Source organism: Cylas formicarius, unplaced genomic scaffold, assembly GCF_029955315.1.
Source record: "Cylas formicarius isolate icCylForm1 unplaced genomic scaffold, icCylForm1.1 PGA_scaffold_12__32_contigs__length_19106922, whole genome shotgun sequence".
NCBI lineage: Eukaryota > Metazoa > Arthropoda > Insecta > Coleoptera > Brentidae > Cylas > Cylas formicarius.
The window spans coordinates 9,246,418-9,272,381 of record NW_026844225.1 but is presented as its reverse complement, the minus strand read 5'-3'; the positions used below and the strand labels follow the sequence as shown (position 1 = coordinate 9,272,381).

Genomic DNA, 25,964 nt, shown 5'->3' with positions numbered 1-25,964 from the left:
AAAATATATATATTATCTCGGGATTAAATTTGCTGACGCAGTTATTTAAGTTTAACAAATTGGCTAAAACGGTTGAATTTGGGTACAGGGTATGTTACATGAAAAATTCATCCAAAAATGGAATGAATATACACGATTTCTCTTTAAAATAAGAAATAGTAATAAATATGGCCTAATTCGAAATCCTCGTATACTAAATGTCATAAATTTAAGTCTAATAATTCTTGAAATGCGTTCGTTATGCGACTTTTGACTGTATATCTAATCACGTCTAAACTTAATAAATAACAAATCCTATAATGTAATAGATCAATTTTGTTGTCCAAAAATTTTAAATTTGCAAAACTTAATTAATTACCTAAAATTATAATTTTCTTTAATATTTTAACATTATATTTGGCAATGCGTGTGTATTTCCACGCAAAGTGTGAACCTCACGGTACACAAAAAGTTGCGCAAACTTTTCCGGATAGAAATATACGGGCAACCAACTCGAACGCCAGCAGAAAACCTAATTAGCTTAACGCATTAAAACATTACAACGCGTTTATGTAAAATTTCCTCGAATTAAAAATTTAAACCACGCAGAGTTTGACTTTCCAACCAATTATAAGTGCGCGGTGTACCTTCCAAGCATCAGATTGCGCAATCAGGAGAATTACCAAGCAATAAACTGCCCGCACATGAATTTAAAAGACCATATATCAATCTCGTTAGATATTGCCAAATCTCAGTTCGCTTTCCATTGTAAGAGATTCTAATTTACGATTCCTTTTGTTTTGTTTACTAATAAATTAAATTACTAAATTATATCGACCCGTGATCCCGTCCTGTTTGACAACCAGGAAAGATTATACAGGAATATTTGGCACGCTTGAATATACAAGGTTACGGCGTCTTGCGAGTAATATAAAATATTACTTATACATTAAAAAATAATTTATTTGCCAGAGAAATGTATACTTGAAGGTCATACCACGTTCACCAATTTTTTTTTATCTGTTTTATTTTGTAACGACGAATATTAATCACGTATGAATGAATATCGGATTTTAATTGGACGTGATTTACGCGGAAAGGTCAAACTGGAAAAATAGGAGAGAACCATTTGTTGACAATTCGATTGGTTTAACGACAAAGAAAACAGAATATTCGCCCGTTGTTAACTATAATAGTTCAAAGCGAATATAAATTCACTTGCCTGAGTAACAGAACGTCTTTAAACAAGAGCCACGACGTGTTAGTGCCCGTACCAAAAAGAGCAAACACCATAAATTACAATTTTATTAAGTCATTAACACGACACATTATAAACTATCTTTGTATAAATTGCGTTTATTATTGCACCGAACAAGATGTGTCTTTTGTCGGATGTTTGAGTTATTCTTAAAGTCGCTATTCGGGGCAAAAGATAAATTATCTTTATTATGTTGATTAAAGCGAACTTGAAACCTTTCTTCAGAAATGCCGACATTTTAATTTCTAAATAATACGGCTCCACATTTAGACGGATTAATGCACATTTGTGAGTTAATTTTTTTAACCCCTAACGCTGTCATTGCGAGGCCAATTAGAAAAGGGAAACACCTTAACAGAATTAAAATATTATCTGCTTTTAAACAATACGTTATCGCTATTGCAGTTTACGTAATACCGGTGTTGTTTACTAAATCTTTTTTTTTTTACTAAAAGAGCGCTAAAAGCCTGTATGAAAAATGTAAATCGCTTTTTTTGGCACGGGGCAGCATAGATTTCAATATAACTAGCGTGGTTTAAATTAATGGAATAATGTAACAAAAATAACATTACATAAATATACACTGCTCGGCCTTCAACTTTTAGATTTCACCTGTATTTTTGTTCCGTCCAAAATTATACCTGTTAATTGCCCTGTTGCCAAGTATACTACATGCATTTCATACGGTATATATCTGCTAACTCAAATAACAATAAAATTTATAAGCATTGTGGTGAAAAAAGTAAATTTGTCATGGCTATTTTCAACAATTCGTCAATGTGTGGGTTAACAAAATTATTATTGCAGTTGAGCAATAAATTAATTTAATTTAACTTCGTAACGGTTTGGAAATTAATTTACAGCGTATTTTTGGAAATATTGCCAGTAGCACAGGAAAGGAACCCCTTATAACTTTCGGCCCAAAATAATGAAATAAATAAATAATATTATTATAAACAACCAAGTGAATTTTACATCGGCTGTTCTTAAGTAATTTTTGTTCTGGCATCGGATCTATATCTATATAGACTTAGTTTATAGAAAGTTTTCACCCAGTTTAGGCCTAGTTGTTTTCTGTAAAAACATATGCCGACAATATGACGCTTGAAGTGTTTAGAGCCAATAATTTTGTACCTATCTTATCAACCGTTGACTCCAGGCATGTTAGATTTATTGGTGCTTAAAACGATCTGGTGCTTAAGTGTTTAGAGCACAAAAATTCAGGATAATCGTTACGTTAAATACCAACGTAAAACACAGCGGGATTATTTATAAATTATGGTATCGAAACAATTTCTTTCTTTCTTTCTTTCTACTTGGTTTGAAATTAAAAAAATATTTCCAAGCGACGGAAAAAAAAACATCAACAAACATGCCAATCACTGGTATTCCGCGATTCAATGGGATATATCCAGTTATAAATTAAACAGTAAATACAACCGTAAGGACAAGACACGATCATTTACAAACCTTTCGGGTAAAAAAATCAGCTGCTGTAGATTTTTTTTTAAAGCACTGATTCACATTTGTGTCTCAACCGTAAATATGGATGAGAGTTCGATGGTTTGGATTCATTCGTGAACCACTGCAGCACTTTTCTGACAGGCGACAACCTCGGGAAACGGGGGAAACTGTATTTACCGACGACAAACCGTGTTCAACAAGGTAACGATCACTGAAACATTAGTCGAACCGCTAACTAATATCACCTTCTAAGAACATGGAGCAAACTGACTAGTTCAATTGCGCGTTTGCCAACCATTTTCCCCACATACCTGCGTTTTGGAACCTTATTCTACCTTCCCAGAAACATAAATAAAATTAAAAAACTTTTTTTCATAATTTTTGCTGTATAGTAACTCAAGACCATATTTATAGTGTTTTAGTTACAAGTTTAATACATCAGTCATTTAAATAAGGGAAACAAACGATCAGTCAACAATAAAATATACCTCCCCTTTTGGGTATTTTAAATGACCTAACCGTCCTTTAAAGTTACCTTAAAAAGTTATAAACAAGACCCTGCACCCCTAATACATTAAAACATTTTGCTCGAATGCACATTATCTGTGTTTTCTTAGTGATTATCCTCTACTAGGGTGTAGCCTTCGCTGGCCACTTGTTAAGTAAATAACTAAGTGATTGAGATTAAAGTTTAATCTGTAATATTATTGTTTATTTATACGAAAGGCGTCATTCATAAATTGCCTTAAAACCGAGTCGAAATTAACTCTTTTATTTTCACGAGCGGGGTAAGTAAAAATTCCGATTATCGAATAGAATAGCCCCCAAAACTTACTCTTGGGGTACACCAAAAGGAGCACAAAAAAAGCAATTAAAGTGGAATAAAAAATAATAACATATGTATCAACTTCTTTTACTACCATTTTCAATTACCTTGAATGGTTTTTATTCACCGTATTATAAGCTACGCTAAGGATATTGCTCAAATGCTGGCAACGTTGGAAGGATAAATGTTGAGATACTCAACGCGCGCAAGCGTATTACCATTTAATCCACAATGGAAAAATGCAATTCTATATAGGACGGCGCAAACATTCCTCAACATGTTTCGTAACTAACGTTTGCAAGCTAATCTTGGTGCAAATTTTGCCCAGATATTTAGACGAATTTTCATAAGCAGAATACAATAAGGGGAATATATGAATATTTCTGCAAAAAAATGTTTATATTTGGTGCTATTATTAAGCAAAAACGTTGGGTTCTCTATATTTGGGATAACAATTTGGAACACTCCGTATAGCCTCATGTAATTTCAGTTGCCTATATTCCTGGGAACTAGAATCTGAACGCGGATTCCCTATAATTTTTTTAAGAAAATGCTATTTATCTTTTTTGTTTATGCTCGCAATTGATGGATTGGTAAAATGATAAATTCATATGAATTTAATTTTGATGTTCGTAACGCAGTAGTGGTCTGTGGCTTTTAGTGTTTACGGTCACTGTCAAATCAAATGTCAGTCCTTGGCTATCTTTAACAAAACGGTGAAATATTTTATAAAGAAACAGCTTTAAATTTTTATCATGAATGGTGGGTCGTTATCGTTTTACCCACTTAGACTTGTGAATGTTAAACACCAATGAATTCGATAATCATGAGACTGAAAGCATAAGCAAATCTTTTCGTTAGCAGAAAGAAATTGTCTTCAAGCATGGAATTAACTCCAGAAAGATCGCCGGAGAACCAACCCAGGGGAGAACGTTGGGATCCCCTGGGAGCACCAACAGATGAGGATGAAATTGATTTTGATAATTTTGATTGTGAAGAACATCAACAGTAAGTATACACTATGGAACATATTACTTATGTGTTGTTTAAGACTTTATCTTCATAGATTTGCTATAGATAAAATAAGATCAATGGAAGATGAGCAAGAACTTCTAAATTCTTCTTTATTTGCGTTAACAACACATTTCGCCCAAGTTCAATTTCGTTTACGCCAAGTTGTAAACTCTCCTCCTGAAGATAGAGAAGAGTTACTTAAATCGCTAGAGGAGTTCGCCTTTCGGGGAATTCCTGATGTGGGATTAGTTAAAGAGAAAATGGATGAAGCTAGTTTGGCTGAAGCCGTAAGGCTTAGAAGGACACAGCAAAGAGAATTAATTGATAGATTAAAAAGCCAACTAAGGGAATTGGAACAATACGCTTTTGAAAATGGAGAAGCTGGGATACCACAAGATGTTCTATTAGAAAGACAGAGGGTTATTTTGAATGAGTTAAAGACTAGAATGAATTTGGAATTAGATGAAAAAGATTACCATCAGGTAAGTAAGTTTCATCTCTTCAATAAATAGTCTGATCAAGCTTTTTTAAGTTGTCAACTGCCGATGTAAAACAGCAAATCAACGTGGCCCTCGACCAGTTGGTTAGCCCGTTAAGAGTGAAAGAGCACTTAGTAGCGCAACTCAAAACACAGGTTGCAGATCTGGAAAGATTTATAAGTTATTTACAAGCTGATAGCAACAAAAATGCTAAATGTAGTTGTGGTTGTGCATATCATTCAGTTAAGAAACCATTTAGAAGCGAAACAACAATCGGATTAATACAAAAAACAGCTACTTTGTTGCAAATGTTTGCTGTTATGCAATTGGGCTGTGGTGTTAGATCTCAGTTCAAGAAAAATGATCTTAAAAATACCATGAAAGGCAATCATTGGGGGTAAGTTAAATAGGTTCAAATTTACCACTGTTTTTTTAAATTTATTTATTCTTTAAGTGACTTGAGGGCAAAACTGGAGTTAGCCATCAATAATGTGAAGGAATTAGCAGAAGCAAATGAGCAGAGAATTAATTCGGTTCAGGGTGATTACTCTAGTGATTCCGAAACTCAGTCAATTTCTTGTGATGTCCAATTAACAACAGCGGTTAGGAAATATTTAGCACCATGCATAAGAGATTTGATGCAGCATGGATCTTGCGTTGCCCAATCTACAAGTCTGGTGCCTTTCATGGGGTGTTTCCCTAGACGAAACTCTTTGTCGGCGACTGACATTCATGCCTGGGAAATTATATTAGGTAATATTGCTCTATTGCTATTGTAGCTGTTAAAATTTTATTATATTAATATTTTAATTTCATAAAAATAAATAAATAAATAATAGAAAAATTGTTTCAAAATAGTGTAATTTTAAAAATATGTTGTATATTATAACCTGTGACTAAAGCTGTTGGGCAATAGTTTACTCCTTATTTTCAGAATATTATCACTTGAAAAACGGTGAAAAATATAATTCTACGCCGGCTCGGAAGTTGTCTCAGAGTTTTAATTTGGATATTGCCGGTGCCTCGCCTTCAAGCAACAAGCACAACATGTTGTGTGCCATTGGAAGTATTATTTCCACACATACGCCTTATAAAAGAAGCTGCGATTCACATTTTAAGGCTTTCGTTTGTGCCGCCTTAAAGTAAGTGGTGTACTTTTATTTTTATTCTGTTATCTGTTACCATTCCTTTGTCAATTTCAGCGCTAACAAATTAGTTCCTTGGTTAAATTTGTTGTTTACATGTAATCAGTTAATTAAAACTCATTATCTTCCATGGAGTTATGTAATGAAGACTGGTAAGATTTTTTTTGTATCCAATCGCAATTGAAAATACAAGGGGTTGTATATTTTTTTAGGTTTTCAAGATAGTTTGAAAAGTTTGGATATGCTAACCAAACACAAGTTCGACTTGCCAGTGGATTTGGCCATAAGACAGTTTCAGAATATTAAAGACGTGTTTACATGATCTTACCGAAAATTTTGTTCTAGTCATTTTGTGTTCTTTAATTAAGTTGTTCTTGTTTGATTAGTTTAAAATTGTTGACTATCAAAATGACATATTTTTATTATCCAATCGTCCACATTCCAAGTTCTTATGGTTCTTATGAATATTGTAAATCTCAATTTTCTCTCAGTATTAAACATGACGAATCTCTATTCAATTTCATCTGTTAACTTGATATGTGTTGTACAATTTGATTGCTGGAAATAAATCGTTTTTTTTCATTTTATTTTTGTTTTGTTGATTTTATAGAAATATAGTACAAGAAGAAATCGTTTTGAAATATTTTCTGTGCATTCCGGATATTAATGTATTGTTTCGATATTATGGGTACCATACCATTAAAAATATGCTCTGAAACTACCAAAGTAAAATTATCAGAGGTAAGATATATTTTAAGGAAATTAAATTCTTTTATTTTAGTATTTTCTAGCACATTCATTTCCAATTTAACAAATTAAAGTGTAAAAAAAGTTTTTTCTTTTGTCTGCCAAGTGCAATTTTGAACTACTATCCATTGCAATATTCAATAAAATACCCTGACGAGAAAAAACAATTAAAAATCTCGATAAATGAACGTGCAATAAATAGCTTTTATTTTTTTATCTCACGCAAGATAATAATTACATTAAAGTTGAAGTTGCGTCCCTACATTTTTAAGAACCTTTTTCATAAAATGATCTGAGGAATCACAACATTTAAATATTGCAGGCTATCTCATCCTTCCCTATCAATTTTCATTTAGTATTAAATATTGCTAATGGAGTACATCGCCCTATAAACTTAAAAATCACATCTAATGCTGCTAATGAGTTACTGCTGACGTCAGTATTCAGTCTGTTCGTAGATCTATAGTGCTCTCTATCGGACGAAGTAGTATCTAGCGCCGATACAGCTACTGAGATGGAAATGAAACCTGTTTGGCTTTATTTGTATCCGAGAGATGTCGCAGAAAATGAAACTGTAGTTTACCACGCCTACCAAACTAAACAGGAATGAAAGAAAAGTGAATCATTTCTTCTTTAAAGCACCATAATAGCTATTTATACGTTTGTCGTACTATGCAATGATTTAAAAGAAATTTCGTTAATGATTCGATGAACCTAGTGTTTTCCGAAGATAAATATTTCGGCTTGAAAGAGTGAATATCGAGTCTAAAACCGCACCTCTTGCTGTTTAGTTATTGTGTTGTTCCGCTAGTATAATCGTTATGAAGAGCGTTTGTTGTATTTAAGATTTTCGGTGAGTTTGATCTTATCTAATCGTGATATGAATGGAGGTAAAACAGGGCGAGCGTTGTACGGATTTGGAACTAAGTGTTGCGATATCTCCAATGTTTAGGTTCTGTTTAATTTACGTTGACATCCAGGTATTTCGTGGATACCTGCAGTAGCTATCAATAGATTCGGAGTAGGTCATAATTGTTTCATATCCGATGTTTTGATTATAAATAAATAATAATTAAATACGCGGACGGAAACTTGTATTTGAAGTGTTTATGCGAAATAATAACGAAAAAGCATTTTTATTTAACAGTGCACCGAGCGTCTACCTACTTACACCCTACATATACATGTAAACATTAACTGGTGTCAATCTGTGGACATTTTGACCGTATGTTATTTTAGTTCAGCATTTAGCAATTTCTCGGCTAGTTTAAAGTTCCATCTCGTTTTATCTACACTAATTTACCACCTACTTTAAATGTAATCTAAAAATGATGTCATCAAATAATTTGATCTAAAGCGAACCGTTGGGGGATATTTGTATATAATGCACGAGCATAATGTCGTTTGTTTTCCTTGAATTTTTGATTTTCTCTTCTGATGTCATCTTTATATTTAATGGAATTTATCTGACTGGGTCCATAAACACAAGTTTTGTGAAATTTGAAACGAACCCGTTTTAAAATAAACCGGACGATAACGCGATATTTTTATAATTAACCAAAAACGGCACACACGTGTTTGCAGATTTAGCCATTTGCTTTTTGAAAAAAGCGTCGTAGAAAGCTATGACAAAAAACTCCCATAACAAAAAACGCTAGATTCTATTTTAAAAATAGATTAATCACAATACGGTGTTTTTTAAAAATAACAGTAATTAATTACATTAATTAAAGGGTTACCAAATTTATTTTCACCTTTGCTACATTGTCTAGACGAACATTTATTTTTATTCAGTAAATAGACGAAACTTTATCCGAGTGGAAATTTCAATTACGTGCTCTCCGAGCTGTTTGATGATTAATTAAAATACGACACCGATATTTCTGACAAATGATCGTTTCCCTATAGGCCAAGAGAGTTTGTCTTTTATTTCGTCACCAAATTATTTTTAGCAAACTTCTCAATCTCCAAAAATTTGAACGTCCAATATTATTCATTTGATTTGCCAGTTTCCGGAATTAGAAATTGTGCCATTTTCGATAATATTTCGTCTCGCCCGTAAGGTGAATGGACTCGTTCAATATAAATGTCTGTCTCCGTTATTTAGGGAGACTAGCGCTATATAAATATTTTTATAAGGGCGCGCTAGTTCTGAAAGTTTAATATGAATATTGTGGTTTTACTACAATCCACATGAAAGTGTTGTTTTTACGTAAATCTTGCGGATAAGTTAATTGTGAACTCATGCAACTAACACCTACTAACGACACTTCAAGGCGATTCAAGAAGATCTACAAGAACAATCGGGTCAATGTCCAGTGGATTGAGCTTCCGACTAGCGACTTCACAAATAAGTTTTTGTTGGTGTTTCATAATTTGATACTTAGGTTTATTTTGTTATATAACTAAATAATTTTGTACAACAATTAACGATATAGTCTGGACCAAATAAACTTTTGATCATGGTATGTCTCAAAAAGAGACTATAACATAACGAAACAATTGAAGATATAGCGACATCTATCTATTTCGATACCTGCGTTTTTTAAAATGTTTAATATACAGGGTGGGGTTAAAAAGTATTTTTATTGCGAAAAAAATATTTTTGTATTTGCATTTCCCGTTGAGTTTAACGTTTCATTTAATTATCTACCATATCGAAAGCTATATTCGCCAAATTGTAAAGTGCGGTATTAAATTGGCACATTACGTTTTCGTGTTATTGTGGTCCATAAAAAAATCTAATTGCGATGTACTCAACGGAGTTATAGCGGTTTAAAAAAAAATGTTGTGGCAATGGGGACCATAAAATAGAAAATAGGTCAAACCTATAATTATTAGCGCCGGTTTTAATCTTTCGTGGATACGTTAATTGATAACAAACAGCGGTACTCTTTTGTTTATAAAAGTGGGATATTCGTTTTTTTTATTTTTGTGGCCTTTGCACAATTGGATCACTTAAACACTAAGAATTTCTTTGCTTTAATTGATAAATTAAGTATTACTAAATATTTTTATTATGTATGGTTAATTTTAATATTAGGTCTTTATTCGATTTGAAGGGTACATTAAAAAAGCACATTAAAGCTGAGTTCAATAATACGTCTCTTTATTTATATAAAAAAAAAACATTTCATTATCACATTTTTTACTACTTATTTCTGGAAAATTAACATCAGCAGCGAATATCTTAAATTTTATTCCATAAATCAATCACAGATATTATATTAATTTGATATTTAGTTATAAATAATTAAACATAGTTTACAAAGGCGAGACAATAAAATTAAATAAACCATGAATTTAAAAAACAATGTCTTTCAATTATATTCGTCTTTATTTCACTGGTTGAAATGTTTATTTTGTACTAACTTTCTTTCAACGTCTCCTTTGTTGGTATCTATTATATATAATGGGATACTGCCTCAAGTTCTGTTGTAAATATCTTTTGTAATCCAACAATAGTCATGCTTCTACAATTGTTATTAAAAACATCATTTATTTATTAAGTGGTGTAGACCATTCACACATTTTATGTCCGCTAAATATCAGCAGGCACTTTCTTAATAGCCGCAATTGACCTTTAATTTATAACGAATATACACCGTTCGAGTTTTAAGAATAAACAAAATTTTAAATATATTCCTGAACAGGCGAAAAAATGTAATTTCTGGTTATAGCAACTCAATAAGCATATTTCTGTAAAATCTTTTGAATTTTGTTGCGCTATGAACTACTTTTTCTGTCGAGAGCTTATAACACTTTCTTTTTTATTTTTAATTTTTTGTTTTGTTTACAGACGAATATAATGAATTTTTCAGCTTTAACGAGTCAAGCTGTAATGATTTGTACTCTCTAAATAACTAAAAAATTGGAATGAAATTAAGGGCCAATTTGATCAATTTTGGATAGTTAATGTTTTTTTGTGTAGTTAACTCTATTTGATTTGTGCTGAATTGTGTTATTTGATGTCTGTGATATCTTAACAAAAAAATAGGGTGGATAATTTAGTTCACTTGTGGCTCCCTGTAAATGTTTAAAGCATTAGAATAATTTTGGGGCGTCACCTTGAGCCCCCGAAAAATTTGATAATATATATTATTTTTTATATTTTACTTTTATAATTTGCACATTTCGGCTAATCTAACTTTAGTCTTTTAGTTACTAAAGTTGCACAAATCTAATAAATGGTAGTACAGTTCACCGCAAATCAAATTAAAAAAAATATGTATATCCAAAATTGTTTCATAATTGATATTTTCTCAAATCTGAGCCCGTTTTGTTTAATTATTTTGATTATTTAGTTTGTTGGGTCAATGAAGTATTAATTAATACAATAATTAATTCAATTTTTTGCGATTAAATAAAAAAGAGAAAGAATGAGTAAATGAAAAGGACAAATATTTCTATAGATGGAAAATTACAGTAATTCGTACAGTTCAAATTTATAATTTAGCTCAGTGAATAAAACGAGAGTCAATTTCGAGAAACAGAAAAAGTGTTCACCTCAACTGACAAAAAATTGTCCCCGCTGAAAGTTAAACTTGAAATCAATATAACGCGACCTGACGTTTTTTGGACTACTTCGTTGATTTTGAATTTGGCACGTACGCGTTATTGGCGGGCACATTTTAAACTAGGAAAATTACCAATTAATTCAATTATGAAATTGTTACAGGATGTACTAAGCGTGGCTGCTCAAAAATGAAGTTCCATTTAGGCAGCCGCATATTTGCGTTTTTCATTTTTCTCGGTTTCTCTTTGGCCAGAGAAGGTAAAAATAAAATGCTTTAATGTTACTCGTTTTCGGTTACCGTATCCGCCATTTTCAGTTCCGTCGCCGCCCTTAATTGTAAAACAACCCCCCACAGATGAAGTATTGTTTCAAGTAGAACAAAGCGGTGAAAACGACAAACCTTTTTATATCGAATGCGAAGCTGAAGGTGAACCAGCACCGAAGTAAGTCGAAAGCTAGAGCTACGGATAATTGCCGGCAATAAATGAACTACATTTTAGATACTATTGGATAAAAAACGGTAAACCATTCGATTGGCAAGCGTACGATGACCGTATATCTCAGCAAACAGGTCGTGGTACTTTGTCAATTGCTAAACCTTCTGAGGTTGACATTGGTCAGTACCAATGTTTTGCGGAAAACCTGTACGGTATAGCGACGTCGAATTCCGTATTTATGAGAAAGGCCGAATTAAATTCGTTTAAGACTCAGCAACCCATTTCGTTAACCGGTAACGAAGGGGAACCCTTTAAATTGACCTGCGAACCACCTGGTATATAATAAGTTATAGCGTATATTTTGGTGGAAAAGATCGAAATAATTTTAGATGGTTGGCCCAAACCTATCGTTCACTGGATTTACTTCTACACCAATGGGGCATTTAAGACGATCAACAGTTCACGGATGACGTTGGATCCAGAAGGGAACCTCTGGTTTTCGAATTTGACCAAAGCCGACAATACGAACGATTTTATGTACGCATGCGCAGCTACATCACCGACCAAATACGAATACAAGTATGGAAATAGAGTTTTGTTAAATGTTGTGTCTACGGGGGTGTCAGCGTCACAATACAAACACGAACCCGTACTGCAGTATGTCACGAGGAAAAATGAGGTGGCCTACAGAGGAAAAAGAGCTGAGCTTTTCTGCATATTTGGCGGGACGTAAGTACAATTAAACACGTCTCGAGATACATATGAAATGAATATTTATAATGAAAAAGCTGCATTAATTTCTAAAAAGCGAAAATGCTGGTACATACATAGGGAATTGGAAGTAGAGTTTAGAAAGATTTTATCTTGTCATTGGAAGTTCTTTCTAATTAAAATAGTGCAATGAAACTTGTAAGGGATAATCATATAATTATTTGAATAAATTATTTTTTATTAAAATAGTGATATGAAACTACATATCATCATTTAAATAAGTCAGTTTTGATTACAATGTTGCACTGACATTTGAATAGGTTATTTTTTATTAAAATGGTGCCACGAAACTTGCAAGGAATAATCGCACCATCACCTAAATAAATTGTATCTGATTAAAATGGTGAAATGAAACTAGTAAGGAGTAATCATATCATCATTTAAATAAGTTAGCGCTGATTACAATGGTGCAATGAAATTTGGAAGGAATAATATTATTTCTGGTTAAAATGGTGCAATGACACTTGTGAGAAATGATGGTATACTCATTTGAATACGTTATTTTTTTTTACTAAAATAGTGCACTAAACTCGTAAGGATAAACTGTATCATCATTTGAATAAATTATTTTTTATTAAAGTAGTGAAATGAGACTAGTAAGGGATAATTATATCATCATTTATATAAGTTAGTTCTGATTACGCTGGTGCAATTTAATTTAGAAGGAATAATCATATCGTCCTTTCAATTTCTGGTTAAATACGAGGGCAGCGCCAAAATTTCCCGGGCTGAATATGAAAGAAGCAAAGTAGAGTAACATTTTTTTATTATTTTTCAATATAATCCCCCTTAACTTCAATACACTTATTATATCTCTTTATTAACAACTTAATCCCTTAAAAAAATATTCTTTTAACTCAACTTCGTCGTTAAACCGCCGTCCACGTAAGTCCTTTTTCAAATGTCCAAACAAATAATAGTCGCTGGGGGCCATATCTGGACAATAGGGAGGATGATCTATCTGTTGCAACCCACACTCTAAAATGGCAGCTTGTGCAACACCAGCAGTATGGACAGGTGCATTATCGTGCAAAAGACGCACGCCTCTGATCAGTTTTCCTCGACATTTTACTCTTATGCAGTCTCGCAATTTATGTAATAATGTTGCGTAATATTTATTATTGACAGTGGTATTAGTTTCTTTAAAATCTATCAAAAGAATTCCTTCACAATCCCAAAAGATCGTGTCCATCACCTTATTTGTTGACTGGCAGACTCTGAATTTTCTTGGAGGTGCTTCACCCTTACGACGCCACTCCATTGATTCTTTTTTCGATAGAGGGTTATAATAGAGAACCATAGTTTCATCTCCCGTTACAATAGTTTCTGTCACAGCCTTCGGTTGCGACCCACAGAGTTCCAAAATAGATCACGCACACTCGACACGGCGTTGTTTTTGAATAGCCGAAAGGTTTTTTAGGAACCCTTCTTGCACTAACCTTATGCATGCCTAAATAATCATCCAGGATTCGACGAACACTTGTATCAGAAAGCTTAGTAATTTCCGAGATTTCCTTGACCTTTAAACGTCGATCACTCAATACCACCTCTACCACGATCGCAACAACGTCTTCCGTTATGACCTCCACTGGTCGACCAGCTCTTGAATCATCTTCAAGGGACTCCTGCCCCATTCGAAAACGTTTTGCCCATTCTTTCACTACAGAATACGAAGGAAAACTTTGGCCATACACAGCATCCAGCCTTTCTTTAATAATTTTAGGTGCTAATCCTTCTTTTGTCAAAAACTTTATGACTGCTCTATACTCAATTTGCGTTATTTGCGACATTTTTTCGGACACGTCTTGTTTAAAATGCTGTCGATAAAAAACTATTTGACGCAAGACTTCAATTTTTTTTTCGCAGCCTACTAAGATATATATTTAAAAGAAGACAAAGTTTTATCGTGATACTGGAGCTGCATCTATGTTAGGCCGGGAAATTTTTGCGCAAACCTCGTAGGTTATTTTTTATTAAAAAGGTGCTATGAAACTTGTAAGGAATAATCATATCATCATTTGAATAAGTTATTTCTTATTAAAATGGTGAAATCAAGCTTGTAAAGAATCATCACATCATCATTTAAGTAAGTTTAGTATTGATTAAAATGGTGCAATGAAACTTGTAAGATATAATCATGAGTTCCATGAAAATCGTTTATAAATAACGGTAGTTTTTAACACATTGTTGTTGTTTTTTTATTATTTTCCATTATTTTTCGACGAAGTAAGCTTTTTCATGAATAAAATCACATGACTTTTTTTGAATGAAGCGTAGTTTAGGCAGAAATAATTTCAAAAAAATAATATATGACCCTGGAGGGTTAAATTTTTCACATAAGGGTCTGATATGTGGTTGTTGTGTTAAATATTTTACCTTCTTAAATCTATCGGTCTGTTGTCTGTGTGACTGAGAAATTTGAAAGAAGGAAACATTTATTATTCGTCGTACCTATTTTATTTAAAAAAAGATCTAATTCACTGGTAGTCAATTTAAATATTTGAAACAATCTTTAATGGTGTTACCTATGACAAAATTGTTTCAAAAAATATTTAAATGACGGGGGTTGGAGGCTGTATTTCAGTAAGGACGTTTTGCCTTCTGTCACGTCGATAATTTTTTTCCAAACAAAAAATCTTTCCATTAGTATTTATTGTAAATATTTAAAAAATTTAAATTAAAAAAAAAGAATTCCGTTCCAATGCAGATAATTTTATTTTTCGTGGCATCTCGCAAATAGGCCACTACCTCAAACAGTCTGGTCGAAAAACGGAAAGATTCTACAATCCTCCGATCGTGTAACGCAAGGAAATTACGGAAAATCGCTAATAATTAAAGTGGTAGATTTTGAAGACGAAGGAGCGTACACCTGCGAAGTTAGTAACGGCGTGGGCGATGCGAAATCTTACTCCATAAACCTCAAAGTATTAGGTACACATCGAAAACGATTAAACTAGCGTTAAAAATATTCAAAAAATACCGTTTTTCAGCTGTACCCTATTTCACTGCCGAACCACAAGTAGTGAACGCAGCGGAAGATGAAACTGCCGAATTCGAATGCAAGGCTTCAGGCGTACCTGAACCGGAAATTAAATGGATTCATAACGGAAAACCGATATCTGAAGCGCCACAAAATCCGCGGCGCAAAATTTACAAAAATAAAATTGTTATCGAACGATTAGTTAAAGGCGATACTGGGAATTACGGCTGCAACGCCACTAATTCCTTAGGCTACGTCTACAAAGACGTCTTCGTAAATGTTATAGGTGGGCAAGTCGCAATTACTCATTAATTGTTCTATTATATATACTTTGGTTTCAGCTCTGGCTCCTGAAATTACCGAACCACCGAAAGATACTGATGCAGTTGATAACCAGAATATTAACATGACCTGTAAGGTCATGGGTGCTCCAAAACCCAATATTAAATGGATTCATAATAATAAAGAGCTTACTGGAGGAAGGTTCAAGGTGCAAGAAAGTGGCGACCTTCTAATTAGTGATGTTCAATTTGACGACAAAGGCAACTATACTTGTTACGCGGAAAATAAACTCGGGAAAACAAGTGCCAATGCCAAACTCGATGTTAAAGGTATTTATCAAAAATTTGCGTCAGATTTGTTCCTCCCTGGTCTTGTTAAATACTTGGATACTAATGTTCATTACTAGAATTGAATTATTCTTATTAAGTGCTATTTTGAAAACATAACTGCAAAATTGTTTATTTTCTTTTTTTTTGAGAACTCGTTTCAAGAAAAAATGATCCAAAGATTCTAGGTTAGTCCGCCCGCAGAGGCGTAACGTTGTGAAGTTGTTAAAAAATAAAAAATACGTTAGTTTAAATTTGCCATCTATTTTCCAATTAAATTAAAAAATAATAATATTAAAATATAGTTACATTTTGGATGAAGGGTTATTTTTTTGTAATGTATATTTTTTGTTTAGCTTAAGTTTTTTGTTTTTTTTATTATTATCTTATTATCTTCTAAAATTTTCGTCTATATTATGACAAATGCGCGATAATTAGGCACAGTTACGTTTTATTTAAAAATCTATCTCAACAGATACATTAATTACATTAATACATTTACTACACTCACAATGTTTTTTCGGCGGGTGTCGGCAAGTATGTTAAAAAAAATTAAAAACCGTGTTTGCAAGGGTCCAAGAAAAAAATCATTTCTCGAAACCCCTTTATCAAACCTCAAAAAAATCTTCAAACGAAAGACTTAGAAGATTCGGCCCCAAAAACTTTTATTCTTGACAAAAAACTGAAATTGAAGAAAATTGACTATAACTAAAAGACTATATTTAAGATGTTAATTCCTTTCACATGACAATATAGCCCGCATAAATAGCTAAAACTTTTGTATTTAAGGTTATCGATATTTCGTGTAATAATAAAAAACGTAATAGGTGTCCTAAATTTGCAGCTACCAACTTCAGATTTGCAGATAAGTGGAAGTCCAGACCATACATAAATTATTAAAGTTGGAGGCAATTAAGCACCGCAAAGTATTTTTTTAATTCTGGTTTTTTGGGTTTCTGAAAAAAAAAATATTTTCTCCAAAACTTTTAACCCAATCGGCAAAATTATTTAATCGACAGACGCTGAAGATCCAGTACTATAACTTTTATTTCAAGCGTTTTTTCGATTATATACATGGTTTTTGAATTATGGACAAAAATGTAAAAGACCCTGAAAATTGCCCTTTTTCTGCATTTACTATTTTCGTCATCACTTACGCTGCTCGAGATATTTGAAAAAATCCATAGGAAAATCGCTATTTCTCGCACTCTATCTAGACGCGATGACGTCATTTACTATTACGACTTACTGCATGCTTTCAGAAATCAAGTAGCTTCTCGAAAACCAGTCACCCTATTGAAAAAATTGATATACCAGGAAAAGCGGGAGATCCAGGGCTAGATCCTCTATATCGAAAATTGTTTGAATTATATACAGGGTGTGTCGATTATGGACAGAAAATCAAAAAGTTTCTTAAAATTTTCGTTAAAATTTCTGTTATGGATAAGATAATTATCTTTTGAACAGTATCGTTAATTGTGTCGAGACAGAGAGAGTTTCAGGTTTCGCCTATCATACAGGGCACGCAAGATAATCGAAAAAATATCATATTATTAAACCGCAATCACCTGTACAAATTTTGATATTTAAGAAAGTTTGCCGTAACTTTGAAGTTTCGCGAGACGTGCAAGACATTTTATACTTCGATAACATCGATTTTGCGAAAGTTTCATAGTGGTTCGCAGGAGCACGATAGAGAAACAAGGCGTCCCTCTAGGACAAGAAACCGCGAAGCACCTTCTTTTTAAATAAAAAGCTGCTTCGCGCTACGCGCTACGAACTTGACCCGCCCAGTGATGATTTTTCGAAACCAATCTTGTTTTTTGTTTTGTATTTAGAGGCATTTAAATCCCATTTAACTAATAAGTCTTTAGAGGGCACCTTCTCTCTTGGTACCGACTATAGCCAGGTTTCTTTTAATGCTTTTTGCGACATAAGGGCCCAATTAGTGATATACTCCTAACAAACTTTTTCCAAACAACTTATTATTGAGCACTGCCACATATATCAGCCGACACTGTTTTGTCCCTTTTGAATAAATTATTGGTTGCTGGGTCTACCTAGTAACAATAGGCACGATGACCTTTTGAGGGAAAAGTCAAGACTTTGAGACGCATTTTAGATCCCGCTTTCGAAATTTGAAATCCATTGAAACAAATCTAATTATTTTTTGCCTCTTTTTATATAGAAACTTAGAACTTAAGGTGTTGATTTTTTTGAAATTCTGCAGCACACACGTATATTACCGATGGCCCTGAGGACTACGAGGTGGAGTCTGGTACTCCTGCAACCTTTAGGTGCAACGCCGTAGCCGACGAATCATTAGACTTGGATATAATATGGCTTAAAAACGGGCAAGCAATAGATTTCGAAGCAGAACCGCGTTTCGTCAAGTCATCGGATTATTCTCTCACCATAACGAAAACTATTGAGCTGGATTCCGGCACTTATACGTGTTTAGCCAAAACCGATTTGGACGAAGCTTCCGCGCAGGCGCAGCTTATAGTCCAAGACATACCGAATCCTCCCGGAGATATATCGGTACAATGCAACCCTAAAGACGCTACAATTCATTGGTCGCCTAAAGGCGACAATCGAGCTCCGATTTTACATTATATCATACAATATAATACGAGCTTTACTCCGGATTCGTGGGAAGTAGCGTACGACAGCGTTCCGGCAGCAGATACCACTTATACCGTGCCAATGAGTCCTTGGTCGAATTACACTTTCCGTGTGATCGCGGTGAATAAGATCGGTAGGTCTTTGCCGTCACCTCATTCGGAAGTATGTACCACAGGCAAAGAAGTGCCGCATAAAAACCCAGATAACGTTGTTGGTGAAGGTGATAAACCTGACAATCTGGTGATAACGTGGACACCGATGCCTCAAATCGAGCACAACGCTCCGGGTTTCCGGTATAGAGTATCGTGGAAACGGGAAAATACAGGTCAACAATATGCGGCTATCGAAATCAACGATTGGAGAATAGGAAAATATGTCGTCTCTGGCCAGCCGTCTTTTAAACAGTACAGGATAAAAGTAGAAGCGTTAAACGATGAGGGCGTGGCCAACGTGGCGCCACAAGAAGTGATCGGGTTTTCGGGTGAGAGTGAACCCACGGAGGCCCCCAAAAATTTTACGGTGTTAAACGTCCAAGGTCCTACAATCGCTCTCTTAAGCTGGATCCCTGTGTCGTTGGACTCGGTTAATGGTGACGAAACTTTTCTCGATAGGATTTTCAAAGTTATCGACTAGTATCTCATTTTAGGGCATTTCAAGGGCTACAAAATACGCACGTGGAGTGACGAGTCTCCGATACAAAACGAGATTCAAGTGCAAGGCGGTAGTGCCAAAGCGTTAGTTAATAATTTCGTTCCAAACACTAAAAATTACGCGCAAGTATACGTGTATAACGGCAAATACAACGGACCACCTAGCGAAACTTTGAGCTTCCACACACCAGAAGGTGTGCCGGGGGAAATGGACTACTTGGAAGCGATACCTTTGGGTTCTTCGGCGTTTATGTTGAAATGGGAGAAGCCCGACAGGCCGAACGGGAATCTTACGGGATACAACGTCTATTTCGCTGAAGTGGAGACTAGTATGAAGGTTGGACGACCAATTCCTAGAACCCCACAGATTACGGACCCTAATATTACGCGTGCAAAACTTGCGGGTATGCTTTATTTTTGTTATTTTTGATTGATAAAGAAAACCACATTCAATTGCTTCAGTTTTGTTACGTGTAGGAAGTTATCATTACCACTCGTAAATTTTTAGTGAATAGCTCAATTTTTTAGTAAAAGCATGAAATTGTGCTAGTGCTAACCTGAGGCTGCAATTAGCATTGGCACCCTCATAACTCTAATTTTTTGGGTTTGTCATAAAGTAGAAAAAAAGTCACTCATTGTTAACTTCATGCAGAAGTTTGCATTACCACACTTAAAACTCGCACTTTTTGAATATTTAGTTTATGGATGAGGTATAAATATGTATTTTGCTCATAAATTTCAAAACCTAATCCCTGGTAATGCTAATTTTTTATTTTTATTTATTATTTTGTTTATTTAATTTTAATAACAAAAAAACACATTTTCGTAATGGTGGAAAGTTCTATTAATTCCTTTGAGCCATTTTCAGAGTTTCATAAATGAACCATTTGATTCTTAGTCGTCTAGTATAGGTAATGTTAGTAATGGTAAGCATTACCAGTGAGGCGTACAAAATATTCAAACAGGACATGTTTTCAGGGTCGTAATGCATGACATTAACATTACCAGGGATTTTTTTTAAACGCGGCGCTTTTTATTACGACATATATAAACTATTAAAAATTTACTAACTTCCTATAGGGAAAAAAAATTCGCAGATTTCTAAGTGATTTTAAGTATTTTTCCGACCCTAAAAATTTCTGCCGTAAATAAACAACTATTAAAATAAAAAAAAAACGCTTAAAAATTCTTTTCAAAAATTTAATTTATTTTTTCTTCCTCTTCAGCTTTAACTAATTCATTACTTCATAGAAAAGGGCACATTTAACGCATTTAGTGATGAATTTCGATAATTGTTTGACAAAAACATCGTTTTTTTTTCTATATCTTATAACCTTAAAAATGCCAAATCAGTTTGTTGAATTCCAATATCTTAAAATTGGTTAGGAGGTGCAATCAAGCATCATAGCTTAAACGCAATCATGAAAATAGTTTTTGGGTGTCATTCCGGCACAATATCCCTAGTTGGGAAACAAAATGAATGGCTGCGAAAGCGGTGTTTCTATTTTGTATATTCCGTTTTTCAGGTCTAAAACCTGGTACAAAATATAGGATTTATATCAGTGCTACGACTCGAGCAGGCGAATCAAAACGTTATTTTATCGAAAAAACCACCAAACCACCGGGCTTCCATAAACCGTCGCCACCAAAATTTCGTTGGGAGTTGATTAAGGAAGACGATAAGCCTGCGGTAAGTACATTAGATTCGAAACGTCGCTTCGGTTGGATTATGAAATTGGAGGCTTGATCGTAGGTGAGAGTGATTTGGGAACCAAGCGAAGATGGCAGGCCCGGTTCACATTTTTATGTAAAATACAAAAAGAAGGGAGAAACTCAGTATTTACACACCCCGCACCAAAAAGTGAACGACACACAAGATGTTCTCGGCCTAGAAGGTGGCGAAACGTATGATTTTGTAGTTACGTCAGTTGATGGTGATTATGAAGCGGATAGTGACGTTCAAGAGGTATCGACCAACGATGGGGTCATTAAAAAGAAGCAACCGGTCGCTACTGCCGGATGGTTTATTGGGATGATGTTGGCGATCGTGTTCTTGCTCCTGGTACTGATTATTGTTTGCATCGTGAAAAGAAATCGCGGTGGCAAATATGCCGTTCACGAAAGGGAACAAGCTAATGGACGACACGATTATCCCGACGAAGGTGGATTTCATGAATATTCTCAACCGTATGTGTTATAAAATTTTGTTTATCCATGGTGATAACTGTATTTTTCTTCAGGCTAGATAATAAATCGCATGGAAGAGCTTCAATGAGTAGCGAACCAAAAGCGGGACCAGAAAGCGACACCGACTCAATGGCTGAATACGGAGACGGTGATACAGGTAGGGCTAAGTATTAAAGAAGTTCAAATGAACATTAAAAGGTTAACCTCAACTGTTTTAAAATTACCTTCCAAGGTTTATGATTTTACTTTTATTTAATTATTGTTTAATTCGTGTAGAGGGTATGAACGAAGACGGTTCATTCATTGGCCAATATGGCCGAAAAAGGGGTCAAGGTGAAACAACTTCGCAAGGTTTTGCGACATTGGTTTGATGTGTAAGAGTTTTTTTTTAGTTTTGTTTCTTTGGCTCGTTTTCTAGCGCTTCAGCTTACTAACAGAATTTAATTTAATACTGGTCATATTAACAAGTCATGACTTGTTTAAGGGGGGTGGGGGACAGGTCGAATGGGCAAGTTCCCAGAACCGATCTCGTAGTATAGCCAAAAATTTACAGATGGCCATTTGAGGAAATTTTAAAAGGTTTTAAAAACATTTTTTGGGACTGATGAAGAGTTGTAGATGTAAAGACATTTGGATTTTGGATTTTCTTTTAACCGGTCAATTAAAAAATCTGATCCACAACACAATATATATATATATATATATATATATATATATATATATATATATATATATATATATATATATATATATATATATATATATATATATATATATATATATATATATTCTCACGTATTGATTCACGGATGGAAAAATGTGATGACACTATATTCCGGGATATCATCCGTTCGCTCGTTGAACTCCGACTGGAATCCTGCATCCGACTGGAATCCTGCAAATCTTGCATCCGACTGGAATCCTGCAGACGTTTTGCCAAAATCTCACTTGGCATCTTCAATGCTCGCGCTCCGAAAACACTTATATATATATATATATATATATATATATATATATATATATATATATATATATATATATATATATATATATATATATATATATATATATATATATATATATATATATATATATATATATATATATATATAGACAAACTTATGTTTTTATATTAAAATTTTTTCGAATAATTTTTTAACGTTTTTTTGGATTCATTAAAAATAAAGTTGTCAGAGAAATTATGTATTTAAACAATAAAAACATTATTTACTTAGATTTTTTCCTTAAAACAGTAGTTAGGAGTTGCAGGGGAGGATAATTAGCATGCCCCCAAAGACAAGTGACAAAAAAGAGCCATATAACCATTGTTGAAGACTATTTTTTATAAATAATAAACAGGAGAATTACCTTTACTTCCCTCTGCGATCTTTGAGCACCTGTGAAATAGATCCATAAATCTCTCAGGCTTGACCGTAACTAAAGCATGTGTGAAGTAGGGGTTTTTGTGATAAGGGTAGGGCAACTTGGCCTTGGCACACAGTGATAATGGGTGTTGGAGTTTAACCATTTGCAGTAGTTAATTTAAACCGAAGCTAAAAGGTTTCATTTGACATTTTAGGACGTTTCACTGAAGATGGCTCATTTATTGGTCAATACGTGCCGAGTAATATGAAGCAGATCGGAGCACCAACACCTGGTGCCAATAATAATGCAATGGCAACTTACGTTTAGACAAATTATCTTCGAACTTTAGCTTTTCAGTGTGGTGTCTTATCTCTAACTGTCTCTCTATGAACTTTACATTATTTATAAATGTAGTACTGCCGTTTTGGAGAAGTACGTTATTTCGCATTCGTCCATTTGTTTTAAATAGGTTGTAACATTCGCTAATCAAAATATGAATTTAATATATATAGTAATATATTTTGTTGTTCGTTGCAGTTTAAAAATATGACTCTCTATTTATTTTTAAATTGTGATGCTTTTGTTAGAAACGAAGCGCCGATTTTCTTGTGTTTTTTATTGTATTATACTTTATAGTGTTTATAATATTAAGTTTAAACATTTAAACTAGGTCGGCTTAGGATAAAACAAATAGTTTGGGTAAGCGCAAATGCGGAAGTCTGAAATGAGGCTATTCACCGGACTGTGATCTTTTATTTATAATAAACCATTCACATCCTAAGCCTCATCCATGCTTTCGAATTGCTGGAATAGTTCCGAGCGATTATTTTTTTCTTTCTTCGACTGATTTCGAATTTCTTTTATGCCATTTGTTTTCCCCTAATGCCTCGATTATTATAAGTGTAAAAAGTTATAGGCATAATTTATGCTTAGTAGGTATAGATTGGGTAGGTAGTTTTCGAGTTTTGTTTCGCTTAGAATCCTTTCGAATAATTTTTATACGTTTTTTGTATTCAGACACTGCCTAACGACTTAAAAACAAAGTTGTCGTCATAATTCGTTACTCAAGTATTTTTATTTTGAAAATTAGAAAAGTAGATTTTTAAATTCTGGCGACGCAAGGTTTGTATATTTCTGCGGTACACCTAGAATAAACCTAGATTTTGTTAGCTCAAGATAATCGTCACATCACAAGCAGTAAAACAGTATTTTTTAAAATTCAAAATTTAGAGAAATATTATATTGTACATTTTACGCCTAGTCACTACTAAAGCGAGTAATTTCAACTTGGCAAGTCTCCAAAAACTTTACTTAGTTACTCAGTTTTCTTTTCAACGGCAGAAATTTAGATGCTAAAATAAAATATCCTTTTTTTGCTTTTGCTTTTTGAATTCCTAATTGTTCATTGGGATGTTTTAAGTGGCCTTCGATAATACCTTTATTTGCACATTGAATTACCGGTTTTAGAGGTTGATAAAAAACTCACGATTAAGGTAAGGAAAATAATATTTTTGGAACGAAAATTTTTTTAATTGAAAAGGAATCCGAGGTATGTGAATCTGTGTCAATTTCTTGAAATTTAAGCTTTCTGTCAAACGGGGTGTGGTGCTAGATATTCATCGTTAAATCTTTGTTGCGTGTTTGTTGCTTGTTACTGTATTTGCTGCATTATCAATTTGTATAGGGTGTTTGTTCTCTATAAACCTCGAGCAACTAACCATGTAGGAGCTAATTCACTGTAATGAACACCCTGTATAATCTGTGAGCAAAAGTATAGAGTGGATACCCTTCTGATGTTTCCTTTAACATTTTAAATGAGTTGAGCTTTTCTACGATACGAGTTGTTTCAATCATGTTAATATGGTTCACAGGGTATATTCCTAGTAGACGTGCAATGAGAGTTCTGAACCAAACGTCCCGTTATAGACAAAGGGGGATTTCAAATGAACTACTCTATTTCTGCTACTTATTCAATGTAATTCAGATTTGGGTTTGTACATTTGCTGACAGATCGAAACCAAATAGAAATTTAAATGAATATACACTTAAATATATCTATGTTCTCTGAATTTGAGCTTTTTTAAATTACTAGATAGTCAGCTTTTGTATGTGCACAGCATATAAAAAAAGTTTTTGTTATAAGCAGCACTTTTTCGGCTATCGAAAACTGTTTAACCTTTTTGGACTATTTGCACTGCCATTGTTAATGATGCTGCAAGAAGGCCATAAGCGCTAAGCAGGGAAAGTTTAATAAAAATAATGCACTGTTGGGTATTAGGTAAGGTTCTGACGAAAAATATATTTAATCAATTAAAATGACATAATACTGCTTTACTACTATTTCCAAATCAAGTTAGGATATTTTTTTATTATGTACAGACGACGCGTTTTGGAATGCGTTTGACCTGTATTAAATAGCATAATTTCTGATGTATTATAAAATGTTTCATTTCTGGTGTAAATTTTTTAGTTAGTATTGGTATGGTGCCTACAAATCTGATCCATCCCAGATACTTTAGTTTTCTTGTATCAATTCGCCCCACTTAGTTCGTAGATTTTTTATATGAATCCGTTCAAAGATGTGTTTTCTTTTTTTGCTCTAATAAACATTCAAACTGTCCGTAATTGCTCTTTCATTTTCTAACTAATTCCAAGTATTATTATTAACCTTGGTCATTTCGGTCAATATAAAAGTATCTTCTGATGGTTACTACTAAAAGATATTTGAAAAATAAAGGAAAACTGGATTTAAAAAAGGAATTATCAGGGAGTCTGTAAGTTGGGTAAATGTCATTGAGATGGGACCATGATTGTGAAATATTGAAACAAAAAACTAATTTTGGACATATTTTTTATATGAATGCCAACATAAAAGTGTTTTCTGATGGTTACTAGTAATGGTAATAAAGGATC

At 33.7% G+C, this 25,964-nt stretch overlaps 3 protein-coding genes across 6 annotated transcripts in view; 2 read left to right on the top strand and 1 right to left on the bottom strand.

The window, feature by feature from the left end:
• LOC132695522 (uncharacterized) overlaps positions 1-2,943 on the bottom strand; it is a 47,639-nt gene extending 44,696 nt beyond the window's left edge. For both annotated transcript variants that reach the window (XM_060659818.1, XM_060659817.1), the window contains exon 1: positions 2,708-2,943. The gene's annotated coding sequence lies outside the window, so the exon portion shown is untranslated. The remainder of the gene's footprint in view (positions 1-2,707) is intronic.
• Positions 2,944-4,202: 1,259 nt separating this feature from the next.
• On the top strand, positions 4,203-6,746 carry LOC132708777 (RUN domain-containing protein 1). Of its 2 annotated transcripts, none has more exons than XM_060681349.1 (7): positions 4,203-4,535; positions 4,594-5,023; positions 5,074-5,417; positions 5,475-5,773; positions 5,955-6,162; positions 6,223-6,317; positions 6,378-6,746. In XM_060681349.1, the coding sequence occupies exons 1-7, from the start codon at positions 4,411-4,413 to the stop codon at positions 6,485-6,487; spliced, it is 1,611 nt and encodes a 536-aa protein (XP_060537332.1). In that variant the 5' UTR covers positions 4,203-4,410; the 3' UTR covers positions 6,488-6,746. The 2 variants fall into 2 exon arrangements, with proteins under 2 accessions (XP_060537332.1, XP_060537331.1); XM_060681348.1 differs by having other exon boundaries at positions 4,579-5,023.
• Positions 6,747-7,505: 759 nt separating this feature from the next.
• LOC132708623 (neuroglian) lies at positions 7,506-25,676 on the top strand. 2 transcript variants are annotated; one of them, XM_060681061.1, is made up of 15 exons: positions 7,506-7,765; positions 11,591-11,686; positions 11,745-11,871; positions 11,929-12,200; positions 12,255-12,594; positions 15,377-15,567; positions 15,627-15,902; positions 15,958-16,227; positions 18,455-19,438; positions 19,496-19,903; positions 21,026-21,189; positions 21,253-21,686; positions 21,740-21,843; positions 21,963-22,060; positions 23,266-25,676. In XM_060681061.1, exons 2-14 carry the CDS (start codon positions 11,617-11,619, stop codon positions 22,055-22,057), a joined length of 3,735 nt encoding a protein of 1,244 aa, XP_060537044.1. In that variant the 5' UTR covers positions 7,506-7,765; positions 11,591-11,616; the 3' UTR covers positions 22,058-22,060; positions 23,266-25,676. The 2 variants fall into 2 exon arrangements, with proteins under 2 accessions (XP_060537044.1, XP_060537043.1); XM_060681060.1 differs by lacking the exon at positions 21,963-22,060.
• Positions 25,677-25,964: the final 288 nt, after the last annotated feature.

Excerpts from the sequence above, each read along its gene's own strand:
- LOC132708777 (XM_060681348.1), top strand. The coding sequence starts at position 4,411 with ATGGAATTAACTCCAGAAAGATCGCCGGAGAACCAACCCAGGGGAGAA. Across the intron at positions 6,163-6,222 it reads TTCGTTTGTGCCGCCTTAAA|CGCTAACAAATTAGTTCCTT; the intron begins GTAAGTGGTGTA and ends TGTCAATTTCAG. Across the intron at positions 6,318-6,377 it reads GAGTTATGTAATGAAGACTG|GTTTTCAAGATAGTTTGAAA; the intron begins GTAAGATTTTTT and ends ATATTTTTTTAG.
- LOC132708623 (XM_060681060.1), top strand. The coding sequence starts at position 11,617 with ATGAAGTTCCATTTAGGCAGCCGCATATTTGCGTTTTTCATTTTTCTC. Across the intron at positions 12,201-12,254 it reads ATTGACCTGCGAACCACCTG|ATGGTTGGCCCAAACCTATC; the intron begins GTATATAATAAG and ends AAATAATTTTAG. Across the intron at positions 19,904-21,025 it reads TACGCGTGCAAAACTTGCGG|GTCTAAAACCTGGTACAAAA; the intron begins GTATGCTTTATT and ends TCCGTTTTTCAG.